Here is a 27,315-nt window from a genome sequence, read left to right on the forward strand (position 1 = left end):
AACGATCTTGGATTTCTGGAGTGCTGCTATCTGTACAGAAACTCGACGTGGACATTCTTGAGTCTGAGCTTTGATTAAGGATTCTCAGAAGGATTCACAATCAAGGGTGTAAGGCTCACCGCTCAATAAGGTGGCTAGAGAGTGTTTAGTTTATTGCATTATCGTTCCATTACACGACGGGACATTGACAGGTGCAACATGATCGAGATGGCACATATCCATATCCGGTTCTGGTACCATACACTGTCTGTAGCTTTTGCCTCCCACACGTAGTTCCAAAATTTGCCTATCAATGGAGCGCGTCGGTGATCAACAAAATCTACTCTGGATGGAGCTCCCCGTCAATGATTTGCCTAAAGCAGGCTCGTTAAAACGAATGCATTGTAGCAATTATTTCAGCATTAATGTCTGGTTTGTTCTTGCTGCTTTAACAGAATGAGAGTTACAGGCATAGAGTGTGTCTTCAGTTCTCCATTCACAAATATTTTATTTCTATAATTCTCAGTTTTTGTTTTGCTTTGTATTGTTCAATTTTCCAACTATAAGTAAATGTTAGATTTATATACAATTGATATTTCATACGTATACAAAAGTCATACATAATTCATAGCTTTTAGCGATTTCTCTCTATTTTTTCAACCAGGACAGACCATTCTGGTATTTTAACTTTTATAAAAACAATTAAAAACACAACAAAATTAGTTTTATCACCCCTATTGGATCAGTACCTAATTCGGCAGTATACAAGAAGACATGTAGGAAGCTTGAATTTGTGAACGTAGAATTTGTGATAAAATGAGGGCAGTTTTAAAGTATTTTGGCTGGTCATTTTGTTGAAATGGCAGGTTAACTGTCCTTTATGTAATTATGGACAATATCCACCCTAATTAATTACCATCAGCATGGAATCCTGAAATAATAAAAGTTTTATACACTTTTGATACTGTAGGTCTTGATCTTATTACTATATATGGAAAGGCCTAATGCATCATGTGATAAAATGAAACTAAACTACTCATGGCTGGTTGCCACTGAATTTGTAACTTTTAAAATTAGGTACTTAGTTTATAAATTTATCTCCAGGGTCAGTTTTAGACTTTTCAGAATGTCATATATGCATATAAAATATCTGCAGATACTGGTGACAGTAATGGTGCAGCCTTCTCTGCAGGAATGTTGACAGCCTGCTCTTATCAACAATTCCAGACAATGGACACTTGTCTACGTGGCAGCTGGTGTTTGGCTGGAATGAGCTATGAGTAATGCAATGCAATCTGAGAGTTGGCAGCACTGATAAGACACACGGTGCAGTCTGACCTGTGAGGTGCTACTGAATCTCATAACATTTAAGTTTTATTAGCTGATCAGACGATATTACTTGTAAGTAAAATATATATTATTCTTTGGCCTGTTATAAGATGAGTAAATACTTAGAACTAGTTAGCATTTTTGTTACTATTCCAGGAATTGGCTTTAGTTTAAAGTGGGTGTGTCTTGCTTGGTACCATGATGTCTTCCTGAGTGAAGTTCTTCTATCTTGAAATATGTAAACCTGTTCTGTTTTACGTAATTAAGAGAATCATGTTTATTAATTGCAGTATTTAATAGTGTAGGTCTTTATTTTAGTTACTATTAACAATTAAAAATCAAAATATTACTTGAAATCACTAATGCAGACACCACATTTGGTTCTTCTGCTTATCAAGGGATGATATACAGTGGCATAACTATGACTTGACTTGTTGGGGGGGGGGGGATGATTAATGTGATTGAAGAGTATATAACAGTGGAGGTATGGAATAAATCTAAATTTAAATTAATTAGATAGTCCTATTTCAAAGTAAAACATTTAAATAATGTATTTAAAACAAGTTGGGTTGCTGTTAAACATATTAAATTTGTTTTTACTTTTGGATGGGGTTCTACTCCCTTCATATCCCCTTAGCTATGCCACTGATCACCTATATTAAATATATAAGTAATATTAGAGCTGTTAAAGTAAATTTCATTTTTTTTTTAAGTATATAAAAATATATTATTGAAAGGTTCATGGACACGCTTTAAGAATACTACTTTTCATCATGATCTCAAAAAATTTAGGCAATTATCAAAGCAATAAACAAGCATTGAAATTCCAATTTGATAAAATTCTGCTGTATCAGACACACATAGTTCCCACAGTTCTATGTCACCATCAAAGCATTTTGTTGTGAACCACTTTTCATTGTTGAAAACAAGTACTGTTGCTTGGTGTATTATCAAACTGTACGGTGGATGCAGAAACACCTTTCACTTAAAAGCATACAGTAATTAATGTATCATTGATAACTGGCAATTTCCCTTCTAGTTGGAAGCAGAGCGTGGTGGTTCCTCTGCCAAAGAATCTCAATCCTACCTTAGTTTCAGACTTTCGACCTATCTCAATCCTTCCTGTCATCTCCAAAATACTGGAAAAAAGTTGTGGCAGAACAACTAGTCTTATATTTGGAATCTGAAGGATTACTTCCTGAAACACAGTCAGGATTTAGGCAGGGTTTTAGCACTTGCTCAGCACTTCTCAATGTCATTGATGAAATTATTTCAGCTAAAGATAAGGGCCTAGAGAGTATGATTACTTCCCTTGACTTCTCCCAAGCCTTTGACTCGGTGAATTTTGATTTGTTGCTAGCAAAGCTAAGATTTTACCAGTTTGATGATATCTCAGTTAGATGGTTTTCATCTTATTTGTCTGGGCGTACGCAACGTACAAAGGTAAACGGGAAGTTATCGACAGCACTTCCTAGGTTCGTCGGTGTTCCTCAAGGCAGTTGCTTAGGACCGATTCTCTTTCTTATATTCACAGCAGATTTGAAAGATCACTTAAGTCACTGTTCTTTGCATTCCTACGCGGATGATTCACAGCTACTGATTTCTTTTAAACCCTCAGAAACGGCTGAGGCTGTCCGTCATGTCAATACTGATTTAGTGAGTGTAAAGAAATGGTCAGACGATCATGGTTTGCTATTGAATTCTAATACATGTTCTGTGATGCTTGTAGACCGGATATCTTCGAGTAGTCAGTCAGTGAATAGCTGCGCTGAACGGTGTATATTTGTGGACGGTAAGCCTTTGATGGCAAGTAATAGTCTAAAGATTCTTGGTGTTACTATTGACCCCCAACTCGATTTTTCCAATCATGTCAAAGCTATATGTAAAACCGTGACAATGAGATTAAAGGCCCTTTACAGATTAAGCACAATTTTGCCAGAATCTTCCAAGCTGGAAATTGTTCGGTCGGTCAACAATATTTCCTGCTATACATTATGCTCTTCCAGCTTTTGCTTGTTGTCTGACTCAGGAAAATTTGATGATACTTACTCGTCTGCAGAACAGAGCACTGAGATTCGTTACAATCTGAAAAAATTCGACCACATCAGCGAGTACAGATTAAATGCTAAGGTGTTGTCTATCATGGGTGTCTCCGACTTGCAAACCGTCAATCTGGTCCACAAAATTCTTCAGACGGGAAAACCTGAATACCTCAGGAATAAGCTGGTATTCAGGCAAGAAATTAATGTGCGTAGTACCCGTCAGAGCAGCCTATTGCACCTACCAAAGACAAAGCTGGAAACGGGGAAAAAGGGTTTTAGTTACTTTGGACCAAAGAAATACAATGCTTTGCCACCCACTTTAAAAAGTTATAGCTGTAAGAAATTTAAGGGGAGTGTGAAGGTGGTGTTTGCCTAACCCATGCATATGCATCAGGTTAGTTTAGTTTTTATAGTTTAGTGTTTTACGTTTATCTTATGGTTTACGTTATTGTTCTCCATGTGTTCTATATGTCTGACAAGAGTTTTCATGAAAAACAGTTTTTGTACTGATAGACGCTTGCTAAATAAAGACCTTATTTATTTATTTATTTCATTCTTGCATGCTATTTGCCATATGTGGTCAGGGGTGGTCCTACACCTGTACGATCTGTTCCACCACACGGGTGCCATTCAGGTAGTTGCACCAAATCTAAAGAAAGGTTTCAAATATACAAAATATAAAAATAAAAATATAAAAATAAAAATTTTTATATAATATAAAAATGTATATAACTTTAAAATTATATCTGTAACGACAGTTGAAAAGGACGACATCAGTTTAAGAAGGCCCTGGTAGACCTTAAAATAAGGATATAACTAACTTCGGATGAATATTAAGTGAAGAACATAAATTTCTTTAAAACAATTTATAAGTAAAAAAGTTTCCATTAGTTTCTTAATTCTAATGATCTTAAGATGAAACTAGTCCACTTCAATGGCACCATTGACGCAGCTTGGTGGCTGAGTTCTTGGGCAGTTATGATTACATTTAGGTACTTATTCAATCATAACCCAATTTCTTTTCATTGTGAAGATGTTTGCAAATGTCAAAGTTCTCTACAAATAAAACTCATAGGCACGTCTAGGATGACCAAATGGAGGAGTTACCACTACAAATTTGTTGTACCTCCCAGTCTAGCCAGAGGTACGGCATCACTCCCCTGGAATATGCTAATAATATTAAAAATTGTAAGTTTGAGAGCCATCTGAAAGCGTATTATTCTTTATTTTTGCTCTATCAAGACGGCTATAACTGAAGTCAAAATGTAACGTTTTGGAGACCGCCCGATAACAGAAAAGAATTCCAAGAAAGTGATGGCTATATCTTAAGAACTACACACATCTTCCACCTTTTACCTAAAATGTATACATTCTAAACTGGGCTTCTAGGATACACATCTTTTAGTTCAAAATATGGGCATGTATTTGTATTACTTCAATATAATTAAAATGTTTAATTACCAAATCATGCCAATCCTGGTAAAAAATATTGGGGTATAAATGGATTTATTCTTTTATAGAAGAGATATTTACTGTGTATACAACCCCAAAAATTTAGAGACATGAAATTACGGTTTGTTTTTTATTGCCACTGAGCAAATAATTTCCACTGCGTTTATTGTGCATGATGCGACAAGACGCTTGGAGATAAACAAATATTTACAAAGCAAATAAGAATTTCAAGTTGAATATTATTCACTAACTACATTATTTTGTTACTTTGGTCATCTAATTTTTTACAGAAAATTTTTGTCACAAAGTGTGACAGAAACACATTATAGCGATCTGTAAATAACAACCACTATAATTAATAAATGTACACAAATATAAATTAACAAAAAATAAATATTTTGTTCGTTAGCAATTTTAATAGTCGTAAAAAAAGACTAATGCCATATTAAATATTCGTTCGGTTACATTTTTAAACAAACTATTACAGGCATCAACCTGAGATCTTACAGGGGAGGCACGGTGTAGACAACATTTTTGTTAGTATTTCACATAACCAATTATACTTGTAATTTTTAGTAAGAAACTAACTTTATCACCAACTCTGACTGCATTCAAATCTAAATCCTTTTATTCCAGTAAGCAGGCCATTGTCCACTGTTCAATCTAAATATTTTCCATCATTATTATATTCAATTAATTTTTTGTTTCACAGAATCCAGTTATTTGAATCTCTGGATGTATTCCGCTCTCTTAAAATCTCTCTGAAGAGGAGATTTTTGTTATATTCCTGTATCAAACAATACGTTTTGGAGTAATCCCCTTACTTGAATGCTTTGTTCAAATCCTCAGAACACTCAGGGTGTTTTCTCAACTGATTTGAAGATTAGTAAAGCTATCCTAATCCTAAAACTTTTTTATTTTAACCTTGATAGATTGAGGCTAATATTGATTACTCAAAATTCTTTTTAAGTATTAGAGAAAGTGGTACATTTCTGCACAACGTAAAATCTACTATGCATTACTGTAATACTAGTGGCACACCTAGAAATCTTATCTGAGGAGTGTCCTGAACACCTGAGATTCAGGGGTATAGAAAATCCACCAGATCAGTAGGGGAATCTAGGGGCCCTCCCTCGGGAATTTTGATATATAAGGTATAAGGTTTTTTGAAAGATTTGTTGAAAAATATTGTAAGGGGAAAGGAGCTAGTTCACACAGTGTCTTTAGTATTTTTAAAGATATTTCATCTACAACAATGGAGTTTTTTGTTTTAAATTGGAGATGATTTCCTTTATTTCTGTTATATTTGTATCTGAAAAGACATTGACTTTTTGTATTTGGTGTTTGGGCTGTTAGTAGGTGTATTGCTTTCTTCACAGAATTTGGATTTTTCCTCAGGGTTCTTCTGTTATATTTGCAAAGAATGAATTCATAGCTACGTTTTTTTGGACTAAATATCAAATCTTCATTTATTTGTAGTTAAGAGTTCTGTTATCCTTTTCTCTTTGTTTCGAGCATTGTTTATCACCCCACACTGCCTTTGATTTGTTTCCTACTCTATCTATATAGTTATTTTATGCCTGTTGTCTGAGCACCTTTAGTCTTTTGTTATAGCTTTTCTACTTTGTATTATGTTCTTCTTTATCAGTATGATGACTTTGAGTTATATGTAATTATTTTTTAGTCTAAATGCTTCCTTGCCTACAAATAGTTTTTATTTGCCTTTTCGGGTCTGGTTCGATTACTTCACCGAGCGTTGGCCTAAAGACCCAAACATTAGTTTAGTTTTTAAATAAGAGGGTCGTTGGCCAAACGATCAGTGGTGTAATCGGACCGATTTATTCGATAAAGTAAAACATAATCTAAAAAGGTTGTTGGCCCAACGAACTTTATTTTGCAATTTAAACAGTCAATTTACAATAAAGGTTTGTTGGCCCAATGACCTGAAATTTACTTACAAATACTAATAGCTTATATGGTTCGTTGGGCCAACGGCCCTATTGCAGTAACAAGTACGTTGTAGAATACAGGTTCGATTACACCACTGTTCGTTGGGCCAACAACCCGTTTTATAATTTATAGAGTTTCAATTAGTCCACTGGGTCGTTGGCCCAACGATCTGGTCAAATAAAACATTGCATTTCAAATGAAAAGGGTTGATTACTCCACTGACCGATTACTCCACTATGGTCAAGGGCAGGCGGCACGGCATCCACTCCTCCTGCACTATAGTAATTTTATCTGCATTATGTGTGTGAATGCATTTTATGAAAATATAATTATTATAAATTATATATTAATTAAATGCAGGTATGAGGTAACTTGTACATTATTATTTTTTAGTCGATAAAGAACATACTACATTTATTGGTTAATATAAATGTAATATATTTTTAGTTCCCATTTCTTCTACATCAATGATGTGACTAAAGACACACACACACACACACACACACACACACACGCACACATGCACGTGTGTGTGTATATATATATATATGTATATACAGGGTGATTCATGAAGTTCTCCCCCACTTCTACAACACATTGTACTAGTAAAAAATAATGAAAAAATTTTATATAAAAACATAGGTCCGAAAACGCTTCTTTAGCGAGTTACAGCTAGTGAAAAGATTTCGCCTGAATTCCTGGGTAAAGAGTAAAATAAAGCCATACTGAACTTTTGGAAAGGTTAATTAAGTAAGAAATATCGTGGATTCTTATGTATTTTTACCTGATAAAGCTAATAAAATAGGTTTCAGAACTGTACCTGTAGTAGTTTTTGAGGGATTGAGGGTTAAATGCAAAAAATTGGGGCACGAAACAATGTTTTTTTTAAGTTTGATGTACAATAACTTTGTTAAATTGGTAATAAATACATAAAATCAACAAAACATTAATTATAGAGAATTTAATTCTGAGAAAATTGATATAATCAAAGTCTAAAATAAAACAGAAATAAGTACCAAAAAATCGATTTTATTCAGTATAATACATTACTAGTTTTAAGCAAAATTAATCAGGTTGGGCCAACCGTTACGCACCTTTTTATAATAGATGTTCGAAAATGAGGCCATCATTATCAATACATTTTGCAGCACGTTTGTGTATTGCTTTTGTTGCGTTTCTTTAATTTTTCAGGACTTCCCTGTATCTGCACAGCCGAATCCATAATACGGGCAATTAATTCATCACGAAAATTCACTTTTGTCTTGTATATACAATGTCTTTCATCCATCCCCAGATGCAATAATCCAATGGAGATAGATCTGGTGATCTTGGTGGCCAAGGGTGAGGCCCTCCACGACCAATCCAGTGTCCAGGAAATGATGATTTAAGTAAGCAGAAAACGGCACGTGAAAAGTGGGGAGGTGCTCCGTCATGCTGGAAGTACAAATTTTGTCTGAGATGTAAAGGAACATTCTCTAACAGCTGCGGCAACTCTTCTTGAAGGAAATGCAAATAGAACTCAGCATTTAGGCGTCCAGGTAATATGAAAGGTCCAATCAGCCGATTTGTGCAAAAGGCCACACCAGACATTGACGCTAAATCAGTGTTTGAAAGTTCTGTTCCACTACCTCATGTGGATTTTCTTCTGCCCATGAGTGTTCATTGTGCAAGTTATTGACACCATCCCGAGTGAATTGTGCCTCATCCGTAAACAAAATACGCTTGTAGAGTTGATTATTAATATTCAAAAAGTTGCAAACTCCAAGCGAAGCGGACCATCACCCTAGCTGTAGATGTTGAACCTTTTGTTTATGGAACGGATTAAAATTTGTTTCGATTAAGTGACCTCCACACCGTTGACTGCGAAAACTCCTATCCGCCTAGAAATACGTCGTGTACTTACACCTGGACTGCGATGAACAGCATTAATAACAATATCATCATCAAGTTGGACAGCTCGTTCATAATTGGTTCTAGTACTTGGTAGTGATCCTGTTTCCCGAAGAGTACGAAAAGTTCCTGAAATTGTTTTTGGTATCTGGAATCCTCCTATTAGGGTAACGTAGTTCATATTTCTTCTACAGCAGCTCTAGCATTACCATTACAGTAACCCAAAATAAAAATCATATCAGCATATTCCTCTGATGTAAATAAGTAAGGCATTTTTTCGCTGAATAAACAATCGAATTATAACTCACAGAAAAATTGCATTTAATAACACGATTCACAGAACCACGATCTCCTGCTGTAGCTTGCAAAACACCACTAATACACAGTTCTAACGTAACAGTACAGAATACCATTGTTGATCAGCTGTTATTCGTGCGTTACCAACTTAGAAATTAATAAAACAAAAAACTGCATTTCGATGATTAGTAAACAATAATGGGGAAAATGTTTGCTTCATTTATTTTCGAAACATTTGATGTAAATTTTTATTTAAAAAAAAAATACAACGTAATAAAACATGATATTTTTATTTACAAACAAATTTATTTAACAGTTAATCTTGTTTTCTCAGTTTATCTCATCATTAAGGAACAAACATTTTGTTTTTGTTTTGTTTTATTTTAACTAAATACCGTATGGTATTTCTTTACAGCTAGTAATGTATTATACTGAATAAAATCGATTTTTTGGTACTTATTTCTGTTTTATTTTAGACTTTGATTATATCAATTTTCTCAGAATTAAATTCTCTATAATTAATGTTTGTTGATTTTATGTATTTATTACCAATTTAACAAAGTTATTGTACATCAAACTTAAAAAAAACATTGTTTCGTGCCCCAATTTTTTGCATTTAACCCTCAATCCCTCAAAAAACTACTACAGGTACAGTTCTGAAAACCTATTTTATTAGCTTTATCAGGTAAAAAATACATAAGAATCCACGATATTTCTTACTTAATTAACCTTTCCAAAAGTTCAGTATGGCTTTATTTTTACTCTTTACTCAGGAATTCAGGCGAAATCTTTCGCTAGCTGTAACTTGCTAACGAAGCGTTTTCGGACCTATGTTTATATAAAATTTTTTCATTATTTTTACTAGTACAATGTGCTGTAGAAGTGGGGGGAGAACTTCCATGAATCACCCTGTATATATATATGTATGTATATAATTTGTATAAACGGCAATAGCCTGATTTAATCTTCATTCAAACTACATTAGTATCGATTGTTGATCATGTATGTACATATACATGTAAAAGGAAAAAAAAAACTGGCCAATTCTCTTCAAAAAGCCGTTGTATAATGTTCTGAAGCATTTACACATTTTCGTGAATCTGGTACATTTCTTCAGATGGATATAAACTACATTTACAGCAAATATTAAAGAAAACTATATCAATATGTTGCCAACTTTAAAATAGAAGCCCCTGATGAAGTAATGTTGATTGTTACATTACATTATCTTATAACGGAAATTCTATATGAGGTAATCTAAAAACGTAATGCAACTGTTAGATGCTATAATTATAATAGTGTAATTTGTGGTACTACATTAGAAATACAATATTATTAGACATGTCGCAAAAAGTTTCACATGCAACTGACCACTACTAGAGCTTTAATTTCCCATAAGTTCAAGATTATTCTTTTCATGGTGTCTTCGTCAGTTTCCTTCTAAGTTGAAAAATGTAAACTTGAATTTCTATCTCAGAGACAAACCTTGTTATAATTATTAATAGTTTTAATTTGAAGTAAAAGTTTTCTTTGGCGTCTTCGTTGTAGCTTTTTACGCTGTGATGGCTGATGAGAATAGTGACAACTGTCGACCGTAACATGAAGTCGCAGTCAACAAGTTTATTTACATGATTTTATTCAGTTTTCACTGAGCCTGGTGGTTTTCTTTCAGTTAATTAACATCATAATATAGTACAAGGATTAGTTCTTCGTTTACATGGCCTGGTGTCGTAACCAACTATTTCGGTCTAACCATGGAAAGCTGGCCTGTCACAATATTGTTCAGGTTTAAGATCTCTTGCCTGAATACAGTTCCTCACAGCAGAACCGATACATTGTAAGAATTTAATTGGTTAAGCAACGTTTCGACGTGGTGTGAACTGCACAACTTAGATGTTACTAAATCATATAGCTCGTGTTTTAGTATTTAAGGTTATTATAATTATATTAACAACTACTGAGAAGTGTTCTATGATATTTTTAAAATTTTCACACACACACACACACACACACACACATATATGTGTGTGTGTGAAAATTTTATAATTGTTACTAAATATAGAGTTATAACTACAGTTAGAAGTATAATTTACATATTTTATGGTGTTTGACATTTTACACAAGTTATTAACACATTATTACACAATAATGCAATTTTGAACGACGGTTATGTACACATAACCACTCAAACTACAGTTCGATGGATGAACCACTTTCACTTAAAGATATTTTGTAATCATTTGAATTTGCAATCTTAAATCTATTTTAATTATTTCTAAACTTGTAAAACATATGCGTCTAAGAACATTTACGGAATTTCAATACGTTTCTCCGACTTCTTAATAACCAAACAAAATATAACTATCAACGAATTTTAATAATCTAATATTTGTTTACATATGAAACCACTTATACTTTATATCAACCTTGTTATATAAGTATTAAAAAGGTAATGATAAAAACAAAATGTCATCTTATAATAGGATTTGTGGATACTAATACTGATATAATACTAAATACACCTACTAATATTTATATCTTTAATTTTTAGTATTTAATATTTATAGGGTTACTTTATCAGTTATGAAATATTTTCTGCATACATTAGTATCTAGAGAACAAAACTAAAACAACATATTAACTGGAGTGCTAAAAAAGTAAAACATTGTCTTGCAAGAGGGCTTAGAAGGAGACGGAGAATGAAGTAGTGGACTAATCGACCCTCTGTCCGCTTTCGTGAGCTAATGCAGCGGCGTGGGTCGTTGGGCTAACGCCTGGTAGTGTAATCAGCCCTCTTCTGAACATCGTAGAATTCATTTCATTTAGGTTCGTTAGCCCAACGACCCCCTTCAAATATTATTGCTTAATATTAATTCATGGTCCAATTACACCACTGATCGTTGGCCCAACGAACCTATACCAGTAAATGAAAAGTATAAGGTTCGTTGGACCAACGACCCTATATTTACAATTTACAGAAATGAAACAAATAGGGTCGTTGGGCCAACGAACCAGTGGAGTAATCGAATCTCTATACATCTGTAAAATAGGTTGTTGGGCCAACGACCCTCTGAAAAAATTTCATTTCTTCCAGGAGGGTCGTTGGGCCAACGATCAGTGGAGTAATCGAACCATCCCGGCCTTTTCTACTTCTAGGGGCACTCTGCATCTATTGCTTGTGAAAGGGTATTTATAAATATATTGGCTGCCTCATTAGTTGGGGCTTTAACCAGATCACCCCATGACTCATTTTAAAGAAGCTATTTAAGTTCATCCAGATTTTCTAGGTGCAATATTATACACACTAAATCAAAATGACTAAAAATCTGAATGAACTTAAGTGCAAGAAGCAGTTAAAATGGCTATCACTGGAAGCAGACTTAAACAAATTCAATATACAATACTGCAAAATATTGTAAAAAATGTTTAAATAAAAATGAAAGTTTGTAAAAAAACAGAGGTGGGTGTAAGGACTTAAATGGAAAGTATTGTTTGAAAAAAATATTTAATAGTTTATTTAGCATAAGAAATCAGAGATAGGAACATTACAATATGCCATCTAAGATTCTTCTTCCTAATCTGTTTGAATTAACTCACAATAAGTAACACAAACAACAGTCAGTAAGTTATGGTTGTATTTTATTGTTAGTTGTTTTATGAAATAAGCATCATTTCAGGATATCTGTAGTAAATTATATGCAAAGTAACAATCAATTAAATATTTCAGTACAAAATCATAATTGTAGGAACCAAATTTTAGACAGAATCCACTGTGTAGGATTTTGAAGAAATATACACCGTACAGTCGAACTTGAATAATTAGAAGCTTAAGGGACTATTTAAAACATTCAAGTTATCCAACATTTAAAATTATACAACTTTATAATATTGTATAGGAATGTCAAGGGATCGAAAAAATTTCACAATATACAAAATTCTGAATTAAAAGACATTTAAATTATCCAAGTTTGACTGCATTTATAAGTATAAACTATGAATACTAGTTCACTTTATAAGCATGTTGTAAAGGACATTAACTCATAAGTGGGTTTATTTGCCATATCAATATGGTCTGTCTCAAATATTTAAAATATCCAAGTATAACATTCTTATAAAAGATATATCTGTATATTTTATGTAAAATGTTTTTAATAGATAAAATGTTATGTTTTTATATTAATTTGCTTTGCAACAGATCACGAAGAACGTTGAATCAAAGTCAATGGATCCCAATCAGGACCTGTCTGGTACAAAACCAGAGTCGCTGGAACCCAATCAGGACCAGTCTGGTACAAAACTAGAGTCGCTGGGACCCAATCAGGACCAGTCTGGTACAAAACCAGAGTCGCTGGAACCCAATCAGGACCAGTCTGGTACAAAACCAGAGTCGCTGGGACCCAATCAGGACCAGTCTGGTACAAAACCAGAGTCGCTGGAACCCAATCAGGACCAGTCTGGCACAAGTCCAGAGTCACTGGAACCCAATCAGGACCAGTCTGACACAACTCCAGAGTCACTGGAACCCAATCAGGACCAGTCTGATACAACTCCAGAGTCACTTGAACCCAATCAGGAACAGTTTGGCACAAGTTCTCATACATCCAATGGTTCCCTAGCCTCAAACAGCAGGTATCAACATAAATCTTCAATTAGCTTTATGTTTTAAGTGTTATAAAGGTGTTTCCACAAAGTTAAAATGTTATATATAAGGGGGAAAAAAACATTACTTAAGATAGAAATTAAGTGCATTATTTTAATAGGTCAATTTGTGTTTTACAGAAAAACAAAATGTGTGAATTTTCTGTAAGTGTATTGCGGGTATTTAAGGGTATACAGCTATCATAAAAATATACCCTATTATTATGCTACAAACTATTAATATGCTATTTATTGTTATTGATTATTTTTATGCCGGTATTATGCCAGTAAAAAGATACGTTTCTCTTTGATCCTCGTGGGTTGCCCCTTACTCAGACAATTTTACCAGGTTCGAGCTGGGCCCCGCCACATGTTTATTTGAAGGGACTGTGTGGTACCTAATTGAACGGACGGTGTGGTGTTAGGACATGAGGGGGCCCAGCTGAATATCTTTTCGGGCCCACCAAAGCTTGGTACAGCCCTGGTTGAGGGAGTAGTTATAATCTAGATAATCCTCCTATTTCTCTACTGTGTTTACTTATAAGCCAAAATCAATTCGTAATAGTGATAGATCTAGGGGAGGGGCCATATTGGCCCCCTCCAAATTTTGGAAAAAACTTAAATCACTCTCATATTGTTACCATACTTAAAAAGGTCATCTTATCTTTATAAACTAAACTGTGAGTATGGGTAGACTTTTTTCTAAACATTTTTTTTGTATCAAAATGCAAAACTTTCTGTCACAGTAATGTTAATATTAACTTAGTTTAACATTTGCATTCCAAGTTAAAATTTTTACAAACTTATTTTAACATCTTTTTTTGCTAAGTTCGCTCCAAAGAGCAATATTTATATTTACTTTACTAAACACTAAATTTTATAAGATCTTAATCTTTTAACTGCCACAATTGAGATATATTGTGTAATACTTGCTAGTTCTGCACTCAACCATCACACCTGAGTAACATAATTTGCTATTCATCACTTGCTTTGTTTCTGTGATGATAAATGGTGTATTATTATGTTTGTTTTATTAATTGGGGTCCTATTAGGTTGTAAACGAGAAGGGTATTGCTATACTCATTGCACATCATGTTTTGGCTGATTTAAAAGCATCATTTGCACTGCACACTCCTTCTCTAACAGACTTCTCTTTTGTTGTCGATTATAGATATCAATTTGCTTTTCTAATGTTGAGATAGGATTCAAGTCTACAATGCTGTGTTTCAGCTCAATGAGTTTATCATCAGTTGGACCTTCACACCATGATGTTAGCTCAATGTTGAGACACTGTACGATTCAAGTCTGGATTTTTTGTATCGGCTCAATGAGTTTATCATCAGTTGGACCTTCACATCATGACCTTAGCTCAATTTTGGCATAGGATTCAAGTCTGCAATGTTTTGTTTCTCCTCAATGAATTTATCATCACCTGGACCTAAACATAATGACCTTAGCTCAATGTTGAGATAAGATTGTCTGCAATATTGCATTTCAGCTCAATGATTTTCTCATCCGGTTGGACCTTCACATCACTACCTTAGAACAATTTTGAAATAGGATTCAAGTCTGCATATTTGTGTTTCGTCTCAATGAATTCATCACCAACTGGATCTAAACATCATGCCCTAGCTCACTGATGAGACAGGATTCAAGTCTGCATATTTGTGTTTCGTCTCAATGAATTTATCATCAGCTAGATCTAAACATCATGACCTTAGCTCAATGATGAGATAGGATTCAAGTCTGCTATGTTGTGTTTCAGCCCAGTTGGAGCTTCATGTTACGGCCCTCAACTAGGACAAGTGGATGAACCACCAACTCCCACATTCCCAAGGCCTATAGAACAACTTCGAGCTGAAGTGCAATTCCTGGAGCCAATAATGTTCACACCTCTCTTAATAGAAGAATTGCTAATGTACCTTCCATATATACGAGGCAACCCATATGTTAGGATATACGACGAGGTACCAAGAGACCGGTTTTGGCGAATGCTGCGGCGCAGGCGCTTTAATCGTCTTTAAGCATCTTAAGCGTCCAATAATATCTTAAACTACTGGAAGGGAATAGTCCCTTCGGTGAACCATTGTTTGATTATATACATTACGAATTTTTGCCTCAACCTTATGCATCCAAATATAAATACAATACCTACTCTCCCTTTGGAAAAATATTTCTCTATGAATAGCATTGTAATGTAATACAGCTCAGGTTTAATTTTATTAAAAATATATGCTTTATAACAAATATGTATTGAAGTGTAACTAACAACACATAGAAAGTGACATGTACTGCTTGTAACGTTTACAAGTATGAGATGAAGTTTTAAATTTGTACTTACCAATTTAAGAGTAAGTATATTATATAGTTTTACAATTATTTTATTATTATTATTATTTTACTGTTTTAAAATGTATTCATAATCCAAACTACTACCTTTAAAAACTAATATTGACAGTAAGGTTAATCAATTTTTTTATCCGTTAAATGTTTTACTATTAATGAATAAAATAAATCACAAGTTCTTTGCAAATGTTGTGGCAATAAAGTTGATTCTATTCTCCCCACTCTATCCACAAACAAATCATAAATATTATTTAATGAATAAGTAGTGTTTATGTAGAACATTGAGATGTTGTGAGTCGAACAAAGATAATAATATGGTATGCAAAGAACTAATTTTATTGGTTCTCTACACTTTTCAGAAATACCTGCGGGCCGCCGATTAGATCGTCTTTTTGATTATTTATTATTCTGTTACTAAATGTTGAGATAAGGCCTTGTACTTAGTCTTATTTTATACATAATGTTTCAAATAAACATGTATTATCTATCTCGATTTGATTTATATTAAGATCAAAAAAACAGTTTTTCTTTATCAACATGTAAAGAATTAAAATTTTGATGTATCAAATTTTAATTTAAAATTGCAACAGATTTTATCATCTAAATAAATATTGTAAGTCAGTAATTTATTATCATCTAAATAAATATTATAAGTCAGTCATGTCATACATTTCTTCCAACACAGTGAAACAAAATCATCCCATTACGGTTGCTTTCGAAAAAGTTGTGAAATATATTTTCATTTCATTTAATCATTTTTATTTGCCACAAAAATGTACAACGTCATTAACAAAGTCATAAATACAGCTCATTATTCTTAAAATGAGCACATATTATGAAATGTCCACATCAAAATCTTAAAATGAACAATAATTAAGTTTATACAGCACAACAGTGATTTTAACAGAATACAAAAGTGCAATCATAAAAATCAATATTTTTAATTTTGAAAAATTCATTTAAGCTTTAAAAAGGATTCTCCAACTGCCAGGAATAAAAGTTATTTTTAAATCTATCAAATGGATATGAGCTTATATGTCTTTCAACAAAATTATAAACCTTCAAAGATTACCACAACATGGCTGTTAAGGATTTTACTTAACCGACATTATCCAACTTCAGCATAATTTTTATTACACGTGTTATGGCTATGAATTTCATGTTCCATTGTTTATTTTGTGGAACACTACACAAATACAAATTTACAAACTCAAAACTCAGTTATAAAAATATCATAACTGAGTTATACAGATACATACTTTTTTTAATGTTGTATGTTTGTTCCTATGCACATGAGGAATAATAAAAAAGATGCATACCAGTCAATTAAGATGACAAAATTGCAATTTTTAATATTCCAAATTTAAAAACAAATAATTTTAGTTTGTATTTAAAAATTTAACATGTTTAACAATTAAAAAATTTAAATAAACATTATTACAATTTATAGCCTACTTTCCCCCTTACAAAATAACAGAAGAATCATCTCATAGTGTGTTTTTTTTTATTTAGTTATGAATTATTTGGCTGAACACTACACAAACATCAAAAGAGTGATTGGTACAGAGAGAGGTGAACTGTCATTAATGCTTGGCACTGACAGCACCACCCCCTCAAAAGTGCTTAGCACTCAAAGGGTTAAAAGAAAGAGTTTTTATTGCTTTTACAATAAAAATGGGTTTACTATGTCATCCACATTTAATATGGATATGTTATATGTATAAATAGCACTATTAAAAAAGCCCTTATCTTGAATACTGTGAAAATTAGTCTGGGCTAACCTAATGTATAATCATAAGATTTGATGTTAGGCATTGACAGTGTGTTGTATAATCTATGTTCTATGTCCAACCTAGTTGTTGGCACGTCCCAATCTGTGCAGGGTTGGGACTAATGAACATTTCTTTTGTGTATCGATGGCCATGCATTGCCCAATGTGGTGTATATTCTATGCTTACTATCCAACCCAGTTGTTGGTACATATCTAAGTCCGCGCTGGGTTGAATAAACTACATTTATATTTTGCCCTATCGAAATGCATAAGGACCTGTCAGAGCAATGATTTTATTTCTGTGTGCGGAGCTCATTATTTTCTAAACTCAGTTCTTGGTTGAATATGCTTTTGTGATATAATATTATTACACTATATTTAGTGGCACAAAAGGAGTCGTTAAAAAATAACCAGTTAGAGAGCAACACATTATTGAGAACTGCTGTCAAAAAACAGAAGGTTCACTAATAACCAACTACAATATTGACTATGTAGAGTTCACCAATTCCCCTATTGAATAATATTTTAATTATCACTTTTTTGCCACATAAGTAAATCCAAATTCATTATATCATTCTATGATTTATAAAAATAATATTTCACTATGAAATGTTGAGATAAAAACATGTGTCATTTCTCTTTTTAATACAAATATAATAGCAAATGTTTATGTTTCCTGTAGTTAACTGAATATAAAATGTAGTAAATTATTATGAAAACAACCGATAATATCCAATTTATTTCAAAAGCATCACAAGCACTGGCCTTTTAAGTTATATAAAATATTAACTTCTTTTTACATTTGCATTCCAAGTAACAATTTTTGCAAATTTATTTAACACCTTTTTTTCTAGGTTAGCTCCAATGAGCAATACTTATATTTAATTTACTAAGCACTTAATTTTGCAAGATCTTTAATCTTTTAACTGTCACAATTGAGATATATTGTGTAATACTTGCTAGTTCTGCAAACGAGTAAACTTGAGTAACCTAATTGGCTATTTATCACTTGCTTTGCTTTTGTGATGATAAATAAATGGTGTATTATTATTTTGTTTGTTTTATTAATGGGGGTCCTATTAGGTTGTAAAAGAGAAGGTATTGCTATAGTCATTGCACATCATGTTTTGGCTGATTTAAAAGCATCATTTGCACACCCCTTCTATAACAGACTTCTCTTTTGTTGTTGATTATAGATATCAATTTGCATTTTTAATGTTGAGATAGGATTCAAGTCTGCAATGTTGTGTTTCAGCTCAATGAGTTTATCATCAGTTGGGCCTTCATATCATGAACTTAGCTCAATGTTGAGATAGGATTCAAGTCTGCAATGTTGTGTTTTAGCTCAATGAGTTTATCATCAGTTGGACCTTCATATCATGAACTTAGCTCAATGTTGAGATAGGATTCAAGTCTGCAATGTTGTGTTTCAGCTCAATGAGTTTATCATCAGTTGGGCCTTCATATCATGAACTTAGTTCAATGTTGAGATAGGATTCAAGTCTGCAATGTTGTGTTTCAGCTCAATGAGTTTATCATCAGTTGGACCTTCATATCATGAACTTAGCTTAATGTTGAGACAGGATTCAAGTCTGCAATGTTGTGTTTCAGCTCAATGAGTTTATCATCAGTTGGACCTTCATATCATCAACTCAGCTCAATGTTGAGGTAGGATTTAAGTATGCAATGTTGTGTTTCAGCTCAATGACTTCATCAGTTAAAGCTTCCCGTAACGACCTCCAACCAGGACTACTGGATGTTCCATTATCTCCCACATTCCCAAGACCCATAGAACAACGCCGAGAAGAATTGCTACGAGGTTATCCAATTTTGATGGTATGTAAGATACGAAGGAGGCGGTGTCAACGGTGTGGGCGACTGCGACGGCACATCATTTTCACATAAGCTTTGACATCAAACGGATAAATGCAAAAACCTTCCATATAAAATTCACTGAGGCACTTTCATTAGGTAGCAACATTATATATTTGACCTTCAAGAGGGCATTACTAGAGCTATTCATTTGATTACCTACCTAAAACATTTTTTAATTTCCCACTAATGTATGACATCAAATCAGAATAATTTATTCTGACAAAGGTACATATGAAAATTGCTTTTAACACGTTGACGATGACGACTAATTTCCAGGCTTTTTTATATGACGTTGAATTTTTCAACAATAATGGCAAAAAAATCGTAATCTTTTTTTAAACGTTAAACGTCTAAGTGTAACAAGAAAAGTGTGTAGGCTTCACAATTTTGCACAAAAAATTTCAATATTTTTAATTTACTCCAAGAGGTACCTAAAAAATTAATTTACCTAAACCATCAGGGGTACACGATATCCAAAATACTAAAAGTGCACAATAAGAAATCCAAAGCAAATGTTTAACCCATCGCATGACTGTGCATTACAAAAGCCTGATGAGTACCCTATTTATATTTTTTAGGCAGTTGTGAAAGATCAGGTATACGTCATCATGAACATGTTAAACATATGGTTAGCTAAAATGTTTAGTTTTTTAAAATTATTATATAAGATGATATCATATTACTTAATCCTTTTCACATAAGCTATTAAGGTTTGTGTGTGAGAACGAGTCACCATAAAATAATTTGTTTCAGTTTTAAACCCAGACATGCTACAGTGATTTAAAGTAAAGAAAGTAACACTAAAGAACGTCAATTTAAGCACATTACAGACACTATTACTGCTCAGATATACTTAAATATAATTACTAATTTTGTTTCCATATATTGTTTTATTTAAATTAATTTTAACAACTTTCATTAGTAACCTATTTTATTTTTTAAGTGTCTATGAGAGGATACGATTCCCAAAATAAAACAAAATTATAACAGCAATGTAACTTGCTATATATATTTATTAGCTTATTAATAAAAAGGCACAGTAAGAAAGAAATATAAACACATCAAATTATTATTTGGCCACGTCGCTTATTCTGTATTGCACGTCAAAGTTTAGAGTATCACAATAAGTGGCATTTATTGTTCTTCCTTATTCCATAAATTCTACTAACAATATTCCATTTCTATCCCAAAACAAGGTTTTTTTTGTTCTCTTAGGACATGAAGCTTATAAATTGCACTTAGTCCTGTAATAACCTTTGCGCTGTTTCCAGAGTAACAAGATATTCAGGGATGGGTAAGGTTAGGGAGTAGGGGCCGCCTCCTATCTAGATCCATGAGGAAGAATTAGGGCACTACATCTCAGTCATGTCTCCCCAGAAGAAGGGGAGGCCAGCTCTGAACCAGCCTCACCAGTCAAAGTAGGCAAGGGGTGCCTCTTGTTGAGGCTAGCAAGAACCTCTGATATTAGGGAACAAACTCCACCAATTCCAACTGTCATCTCCCACAGTAGACTAGATCTATCGAATTGCCCATGAACCCCAGAATCTCGACATTTGCGGTTAGTGATGTGCTGCTCTTGGACATCCATAAGGTTGCCCAGTTTTAAGTGACACGTTGGTTTTTGTTGTGCCCAGTGGTGGGTTCAACTGGAAGGTAATAAACCAGCCAGAAGTGATCCCTGCTGGGTATACCCAAAATAAAACCAAAACAAAGTTGGTGCACCTTGCAGATTTTCATGAATCTTTTCATCAATGACATTGACCAAATCTTCCGTGCTCACTAATGGTTGGCCAGATCACAGCTCATCATAGACATTTTCCTCATCCACTTCCGCACATTTCTGTCACTCATTGGATTAGGACCTCACTCTTCACTTATCTATCTATGAATATCTGCTATTAGAACGCCTCTTGCTGTTAAAGAACCGGATAACTGATCGTATTCGCAATGGTTTTAAACATCTTAAATTGACACAGTAAATGGCACTCTACAATGATTTCACTGCAAATGGCATCATTTCCTATGCAAGGCATGTTGGAGTCAACGCTAATTCCTTAGTAGCTTTTTGCATTACTTTTGTCATATTCTGTAGCTGTTTCTGATGAAAGGGCTATTAATTATTCAGCTTTTTAAATGTTATTTTTAGAGCACTGTGCGTTATCAGAATAACCAAAAGAAGCAGCAAAGGACTTGGTGTTTTCACCAATAAGACCTAAAACTAGTGGAAGGGAATAGTCCCTTCGGTGAACCACTGTTTGACTATATACATTATGATATTTTGCCTCAACCTTGTGTATCCAAATATAAATACAATACCTACTCTCCCTTTGGAAAAAGATTTCTCTATGAATAGCATTGTAATGTAATACAGCTCAGGTTTATTTTTATTAAAAATATATTCTTTATAACAAATATGTATTGCAGTGTGACTAACAAGACTTAATTGAAAGTGTCTTATGTACTGTTGGTAATTTTTTTAAGTATGAAAAGAAGTTTTACATTTGTATTTACCACTTTAAGAGTAAGTATTTTCTATAGTTTTACAATTTTATTATTATTATTATTTTACTGTTTTGGAATGTATTTGTAATTCATAATACTACCATTGATACACTGTTTAAACTGTGTTGAAAGTGTCAATCTGAAATCTTAGATGTAGGTATTCATATACATATATGATACAATGATATTTTAAATTGATGTTAACAATAAGGTTAAACAGTTTTTTTAATGAGTTAAACGTATAGTAAATTGTAGTGTATGAACATACAGTAGGATAGTGTTAAACATTTGTACTATTAATAAAAAAATAAATTAAAGAACTTCTTTGTGAATATTGAGGCAATCGATATGATTCTCCCCACTCATAAATTTTATTTAATGAGTAAGTACTGTTTACTTATAACATTTAGGCATTATGAGCCAAACAATACTAATAATATGGTGGACTGAACAGTGTCAAACATCTGAGAATATCATCACTTGATTCAGATATGTTTATCATTTTAGGTTTCTCTTGAAACAGCTCTTTTAATAAACATTCATAGTGGAAGCTATAACGCTGAACACTGCAATGTTGTGGCATAGTGTTTCAAGCCATGGATTTCTCTAAAGCAATAACCTCAACCTATGCTCCATACTTAACTTATTATGAGGGCTATTCAGAAAGTAAGAAACATTTTTACCTGACACTGACAGGATGGAGTCAATGATGTATATATTGTGGTGTGTGGGTGCTCGGCACCTCAACCAGGGTGCAGCCGTGACAACGGGAACATCTCTGCACTGCCTGTTTTTTTTTTTATATATATATATTCAAATTTGAAACGTGTGCTACAATTGTAAATCCTGCCAGTTGTGCAGTGCAGTCTGTGATTAGTTTTTGGTTGGCAAAAAACTTAAAACAAATAGAAATTCACGGGAACTGTGTGAAGTGTATAGGAATAACGTAATTACTGAAAGTTTTGTCAGGAAGTGGTGCATCAGAGAAACGTTCATGGTCAAGAGAAGACATGGTTGTCCGAGCATTTTGACTGACAATATGGTCGCCAAAGTTGGCGAAAAGACTCATGAAAACCGTTGTTTCACAATAACTGAGCTTTCTCTATGTTTCCCACAAGTTTCACGGACTTTATTGTTTGAAATTGTTTCACAAAAGCTAGACTACTACAAATTTGGTGCAAGATGGGTGCAAAAAATGCTTACAGATCACCATTAAGAACAATGAATGGGGGCAGCTTTTACGTTTTTGGAGGCCTACCACAGTCATGATGATGCACTACTGGATTGAATCGTAACAGGAGACGAAACCTGGATGAAACATGTGAATTGTGAGACAAAATTACAGTCCATGGCACACAAGTTTCCCTAAAAAACCAAGAAAATGTCTGCAAACTTTGTCGGCAACGAAGATCATGGCCAATTCTGGGACAGGCAAGGTGTACTTCTTATTGATTTCCTCGAGCGTGGTGTAGCAATAAACTCTGAGCGGTACTGCCAAACATTGCAAAATCTTAGGAGAGCTGTCCAAAACAAGTGCTGAAGAAAATTGTCACCCAAAATTTTGCTTTTGCATGACAATGCCCGACCTTACATGGCAAACAGTATGAAGGAACTCTTGAACTCGTTCGACTGGGAAGTTTTTCCTCATCCTCATACAGTCCTGATCTTGCTCCAAGTGACTTTTACTTGTTTCTGAAAATGAAGACCTAGCTAGCAACAAAGCGTTTTGACAACAATGAGGAGCTCCAGGTAGGCTACGCGTCCCTAAGTGGTTGAGATCACAGGTGGAGAATTCAATAATGCAGGAATTTCAAAGCTTGTCCACCGCTATAATAAGTGCCTGACTTTGTTTGGTGATCATGTAGAAAAGTATTATTTTTGTCCCTCTTTCAAATATATATAATGAAATGTTTTCTTGTACTTGGTTTAATAAAATTTCAAAACATTCTTTACTTTCTGAATAACCCTCGTACATATAATATTTACATAAAAGAAAATAAAAAATATTTTATACACAATTTTAATAATTATTATTAGTTTATAACGCACCAAAAACTAGGTAAAAAAATACTTTCATCCTCAGATTCTATCTTTTACTTAACCATATTAAGAGACAATGACTATATTTAGCAGTGATTTCAGAAATACGTTTATATAACATGAAATATATTTTAATTTTACATGTACATTTACAAAAATGTACAAATGCACTATTTTCATTTCTAATATTTGAGGTTTTCCCTACACTTTGGCTGATGCAGTTAAGAGTGCGCGCTATAAAGAGTGCCTCAATTTTTTGTTGCCTTCCTTCTATGATATTGCAGTTTTCTCGATAAAGGTTCATAAGTGATAACAAGTGCATCAACAAAAAAATTGTTCCTTTACACAACCTCTTTATATCATAACAATATCTACCCTTATCAGAAACACCCTTCACAATGTAATAACATCAAGGGAATAAAAAATACAAGCATTTATTAACAATTTTAAACTATTTATTATTCAAATTAAACGAAATTCAATAATATAAAATAACCAAACGATGATAACAAAATATGAATCTAATTTGTTAGCAGGTAATCTACTATTATTGTATTGTGTCTACAATTTATTACTTTCTATGGAAGCATCACATTCCATTGAGTCATTGACGAAAATTATCAATGCAATCATTTGGATTAAGCATGAAATTTGAACAGAACTAAACACTATGTCTATTGAAAGCTCTCTACTAAATACTTTACATAGTGGCACTTTGAGATAAAGCTTTTTACACAAAAAGGCTTCTTGTGATCAGTCAGACGGTTTTGATATGGTTACAAATAAATGCAAAACGATGAAAGTCCCGTTTGTTAAATATACTCAGCAGGCATTGTTCGATCTTCGAGAACTGCAATAATGTTCTTGGCTGTCAGTTCGCACATTGTCATACGGGACTGGTAGGTGGCACTGCCGATGTGCGGCAGGAGAACTAGGGCAGACAGAGTTGGGTTAGCTTAAATAACAATACACTTCATCTGCTTCAAGATAATGTATTCAAACCACAGCTCTCAATGTATTAGTATAATTTTACCAGCCAAATCTAATACTGAAGTTAATGACTTAAAAAAACCATTCTATAATTCTAAATGAAAGATTCATCAAATGTTTTATTCTTCCTTTCAAATATACAGAAAAATACTGCTCCTTAACCCTCCGAGTGCCACATATCCACTTCCTTAGTGCCACAGCTTTTTTGGCGTTGTTACAGTTCTCTTTTTAAAAAACCGTATAAAATACAATGTTGTAATTAAATAAATTGTTCATGTTATACATCAATGTATTCACAAAACAATAAGGAATAAAAGAAGTATAACAGTATTGTACTTAACCTCTGTCTGTTCAGGTATGTAGCCCTACGAAGTACAAAAAATGTTTCAAAATTTTGTCATGTCTAACATCCACTACTCAAGATTTCACTATGTACACAAAAACACAGTTTCAAAATAGCCATATTATTCTAAATTTAATAAGTTTTACAAATATGTACACTTTATTTATATTTAAACTAGAAACTAAACTATAAAATTGAAAAAATCACAACTATATACACAATGATTTCCCTGTGTTTACTCCGAGTGTCACTGCTTTGTGATGCCTTTCTTTTTCTCTCAGGGCCTAAGGGGTCTCCAGAAATGTTCTAATAAGTGGAAACATTCCCTGTGCACACCTGTATTACAGCCAGGGCACCAAAATGTGCTTCAACCTTTTTTTTGCTTTAGCAAACTGCACTGGCGTAATTTGACCCTAGGTTGTAAGTTCATTAGGGTCGGGTTCGGTTCGTACTCTTTACTACTGCCACTTTAAAAATCATGAAGTGAAATGTCTGAAGGTATATCAGGAGCTTCAATGTCACTTGCATCATTTTCACTAGATACATATTTATTTAAAGTATCACAATCCATGTTTATAAAATTACGCAACACCGCAGTAACATATCGTCAAAACAAAGTATGCTATAATGCACTGCCTCCACAATTATACATTGTCGTGATTATATGTATTATAACCAAAATCTCCATCTTTCAAGTGATACCGAATTTGACTATTTTGTTGCCATTTTAATATGAATATAATACAAAGCGCTGTTATATAGTTGCGGGCGGGACTTTGGCCGTCATAATAGGCATTAATTAGTCGTGGCCGCGATGAAAAGTGCTCGGAGGGTTAATCAAATTCATCATATTCAAACAAGCAATAATACACAAATTGATTTGTACACTGTAAAATGAACAAGTCACTTATGAGGTCAAACTAATTTCATAACAAAAAAAACTGAGTAGTTTCATAATCACAAGTCAACAATGAAAAATAAAATTTGTACTTAAGCTAATATGTATTAAAGACATGATAATGATACATTTCTCAATTATTAGTACTTAAATATGTCAAAAATAATTTTTAGGTGCAAGAAACTTTAATATGAACAATAAAAGAATATTTATATAAAGAAGCAATACAATATATATATTTTATGTTTCATCCTTACAGGGCTGCTTACAATATGAGTATTACATGAACTAACACAGAGCTGACAGTAGAAGAATTATTGTCCACTGTTTTCAGAAGGTTGGTATCAAAATTTTTATAATTTGACATTTTATAAAGGGATTAAACCATGAGGACAACTCAATCCTTTTGATTTTAAACTGAATGTAATTATTACCTTGTATGGATGTCAATTTAAAATTTTAATTACAATACAACAGGCTTAATTAAATGTAAGGAAACATTATCATTATCTGTGAACCCAATTTAAACTTTCATTATGTGTATTACACAGTTGTCTTTTACATGTACAGATTTTAAATAAAACCAACATGATCTAACTAATTTGTCTACTCTTAAAAATGTTACAAGTGGCAAAGTTATTTATTGATAGCTTATACTCTTATAACTCAAAATGTCTGTGCTTAGTAATTTACCAAGCTTTTCAGCTCAATCTGCTTATAAAACAAAGTTTTGGCATAAAATATATTTTGATCACTTTTTCTGGATACTTGATTCATTACAACTTTAACAAAATATTTTAAATTATGTTTTAAAATATTTAGTAAAAAAATGAATACTACAGTTATACAGGTGATTCACGAAGATATGCAAAAAACTGTGGAAACTCATTCTATATGTAAACAGTTTATATAAAAATGGGTCTGGAAATGTTTTGTTAGCACGCTATGGCTAGTGAAAGATTTCACCCAGATT

At 33.2% G+C, this 27,315-nt stretch overlaps 2 protein-coding genes across 5 annotated transcripts in view; one reads left to right on the forward strand and one right to left on the reverse strand.

Moving 5' to 3' along the window:
* The first annotated feature begins 1,286 nt into the window (after window positions 1-1,286).
* Window positions 1,287-21,160, forward strand: LOC124362950 (zinc finger protein 358-like). 2 transcript variants are annotated; one of them, XR_006922509.1, is made up of 4 exons: window positions 1,287-1,380; window positions 13,135-13,568; window positions 19,395-19,665; window positions 20,203-21,160. XR_006922509.1 is itself a non-coding variant. In XM_046817848.1 (3 exons), the coding sequence occupies exons 2-3, from the start codon at window positions 13,162-13,164 to the stop codon at window positions 19,597-19,599; spliced, it is 612 nt and encodes a 203-aa protein (XP_046673804.1). In that variant the 5' UTR covers window positions 1,287-1,380; window positions 13,135-13,161; the 3' UTR covers window positions 19,600-20,220. The 2 variants fall into 2 exon arrangements, 1 of the variants encoding a protein (XP_046673804.1); XM_046817848.1 differs by having other exon boundaries at window positions 19,395-20,220.
* Window positions 21,161-24,544: 3,384 nt separating this feature from the next.
* LOC124362951 (glyoxylate reductase/hydroxypyruvate reductase) overlaps window positions 24,545-27,315 on the reverse strand; it is a 30,360-nt gene continuing 27,589 nt past the window's right edge. For all 3 annotated transcript variants that reach the window (XM_046817849.1, XM_046817852.1, XM_046817853.1), the window contains exon 8: window positions 24,545-25,042. In XM_046817849.1, coding sequence (XP_046673805.1) covers window positions 24,924-25,042 — 119 coding nt within the window. In that variant the 3' untranslated portion in view covers window positions 24,545-24,923. The remainder of the gene's footprint in view (window positions 25,043-27,315) is intronic.

This window comes from Homalodisca vitripennis, chromosome 5, assembly GCF_021130785.1.
Source record: "Homalodisca vitripennis isolate AUS2020 chromosome 5, UT_GWSS_2.1, whole genome shotgun sequence".
In the NCBI taxonomy this organism is placed as follows: domain Eukaryota; kingdom Metazoa; phylum Arthropoda; class Insecta; order Hemiptera; family Cicadellidae; genus Homalodisca; species Homalodisca vitripennis.

What these genes read in the sequence shown, in the direction of transcription:
- LOC124362950 (XM_046817848.1), top strand. Translation starts at nt 13,162, where the DNA reads ATGGATCCCAATCAGGACCTGTCTGGTACAAAACCAGAGTCGCTGGAA. An exon ending in TCCCTAGCCTCAAACAGCAG is followed by an intron (nt 13,569 to 19,394) that starts GTATCAACATAA and finishes GTTGTGTTTCAG; the next exon opens with CTCAATGACTTCATCAGTTA.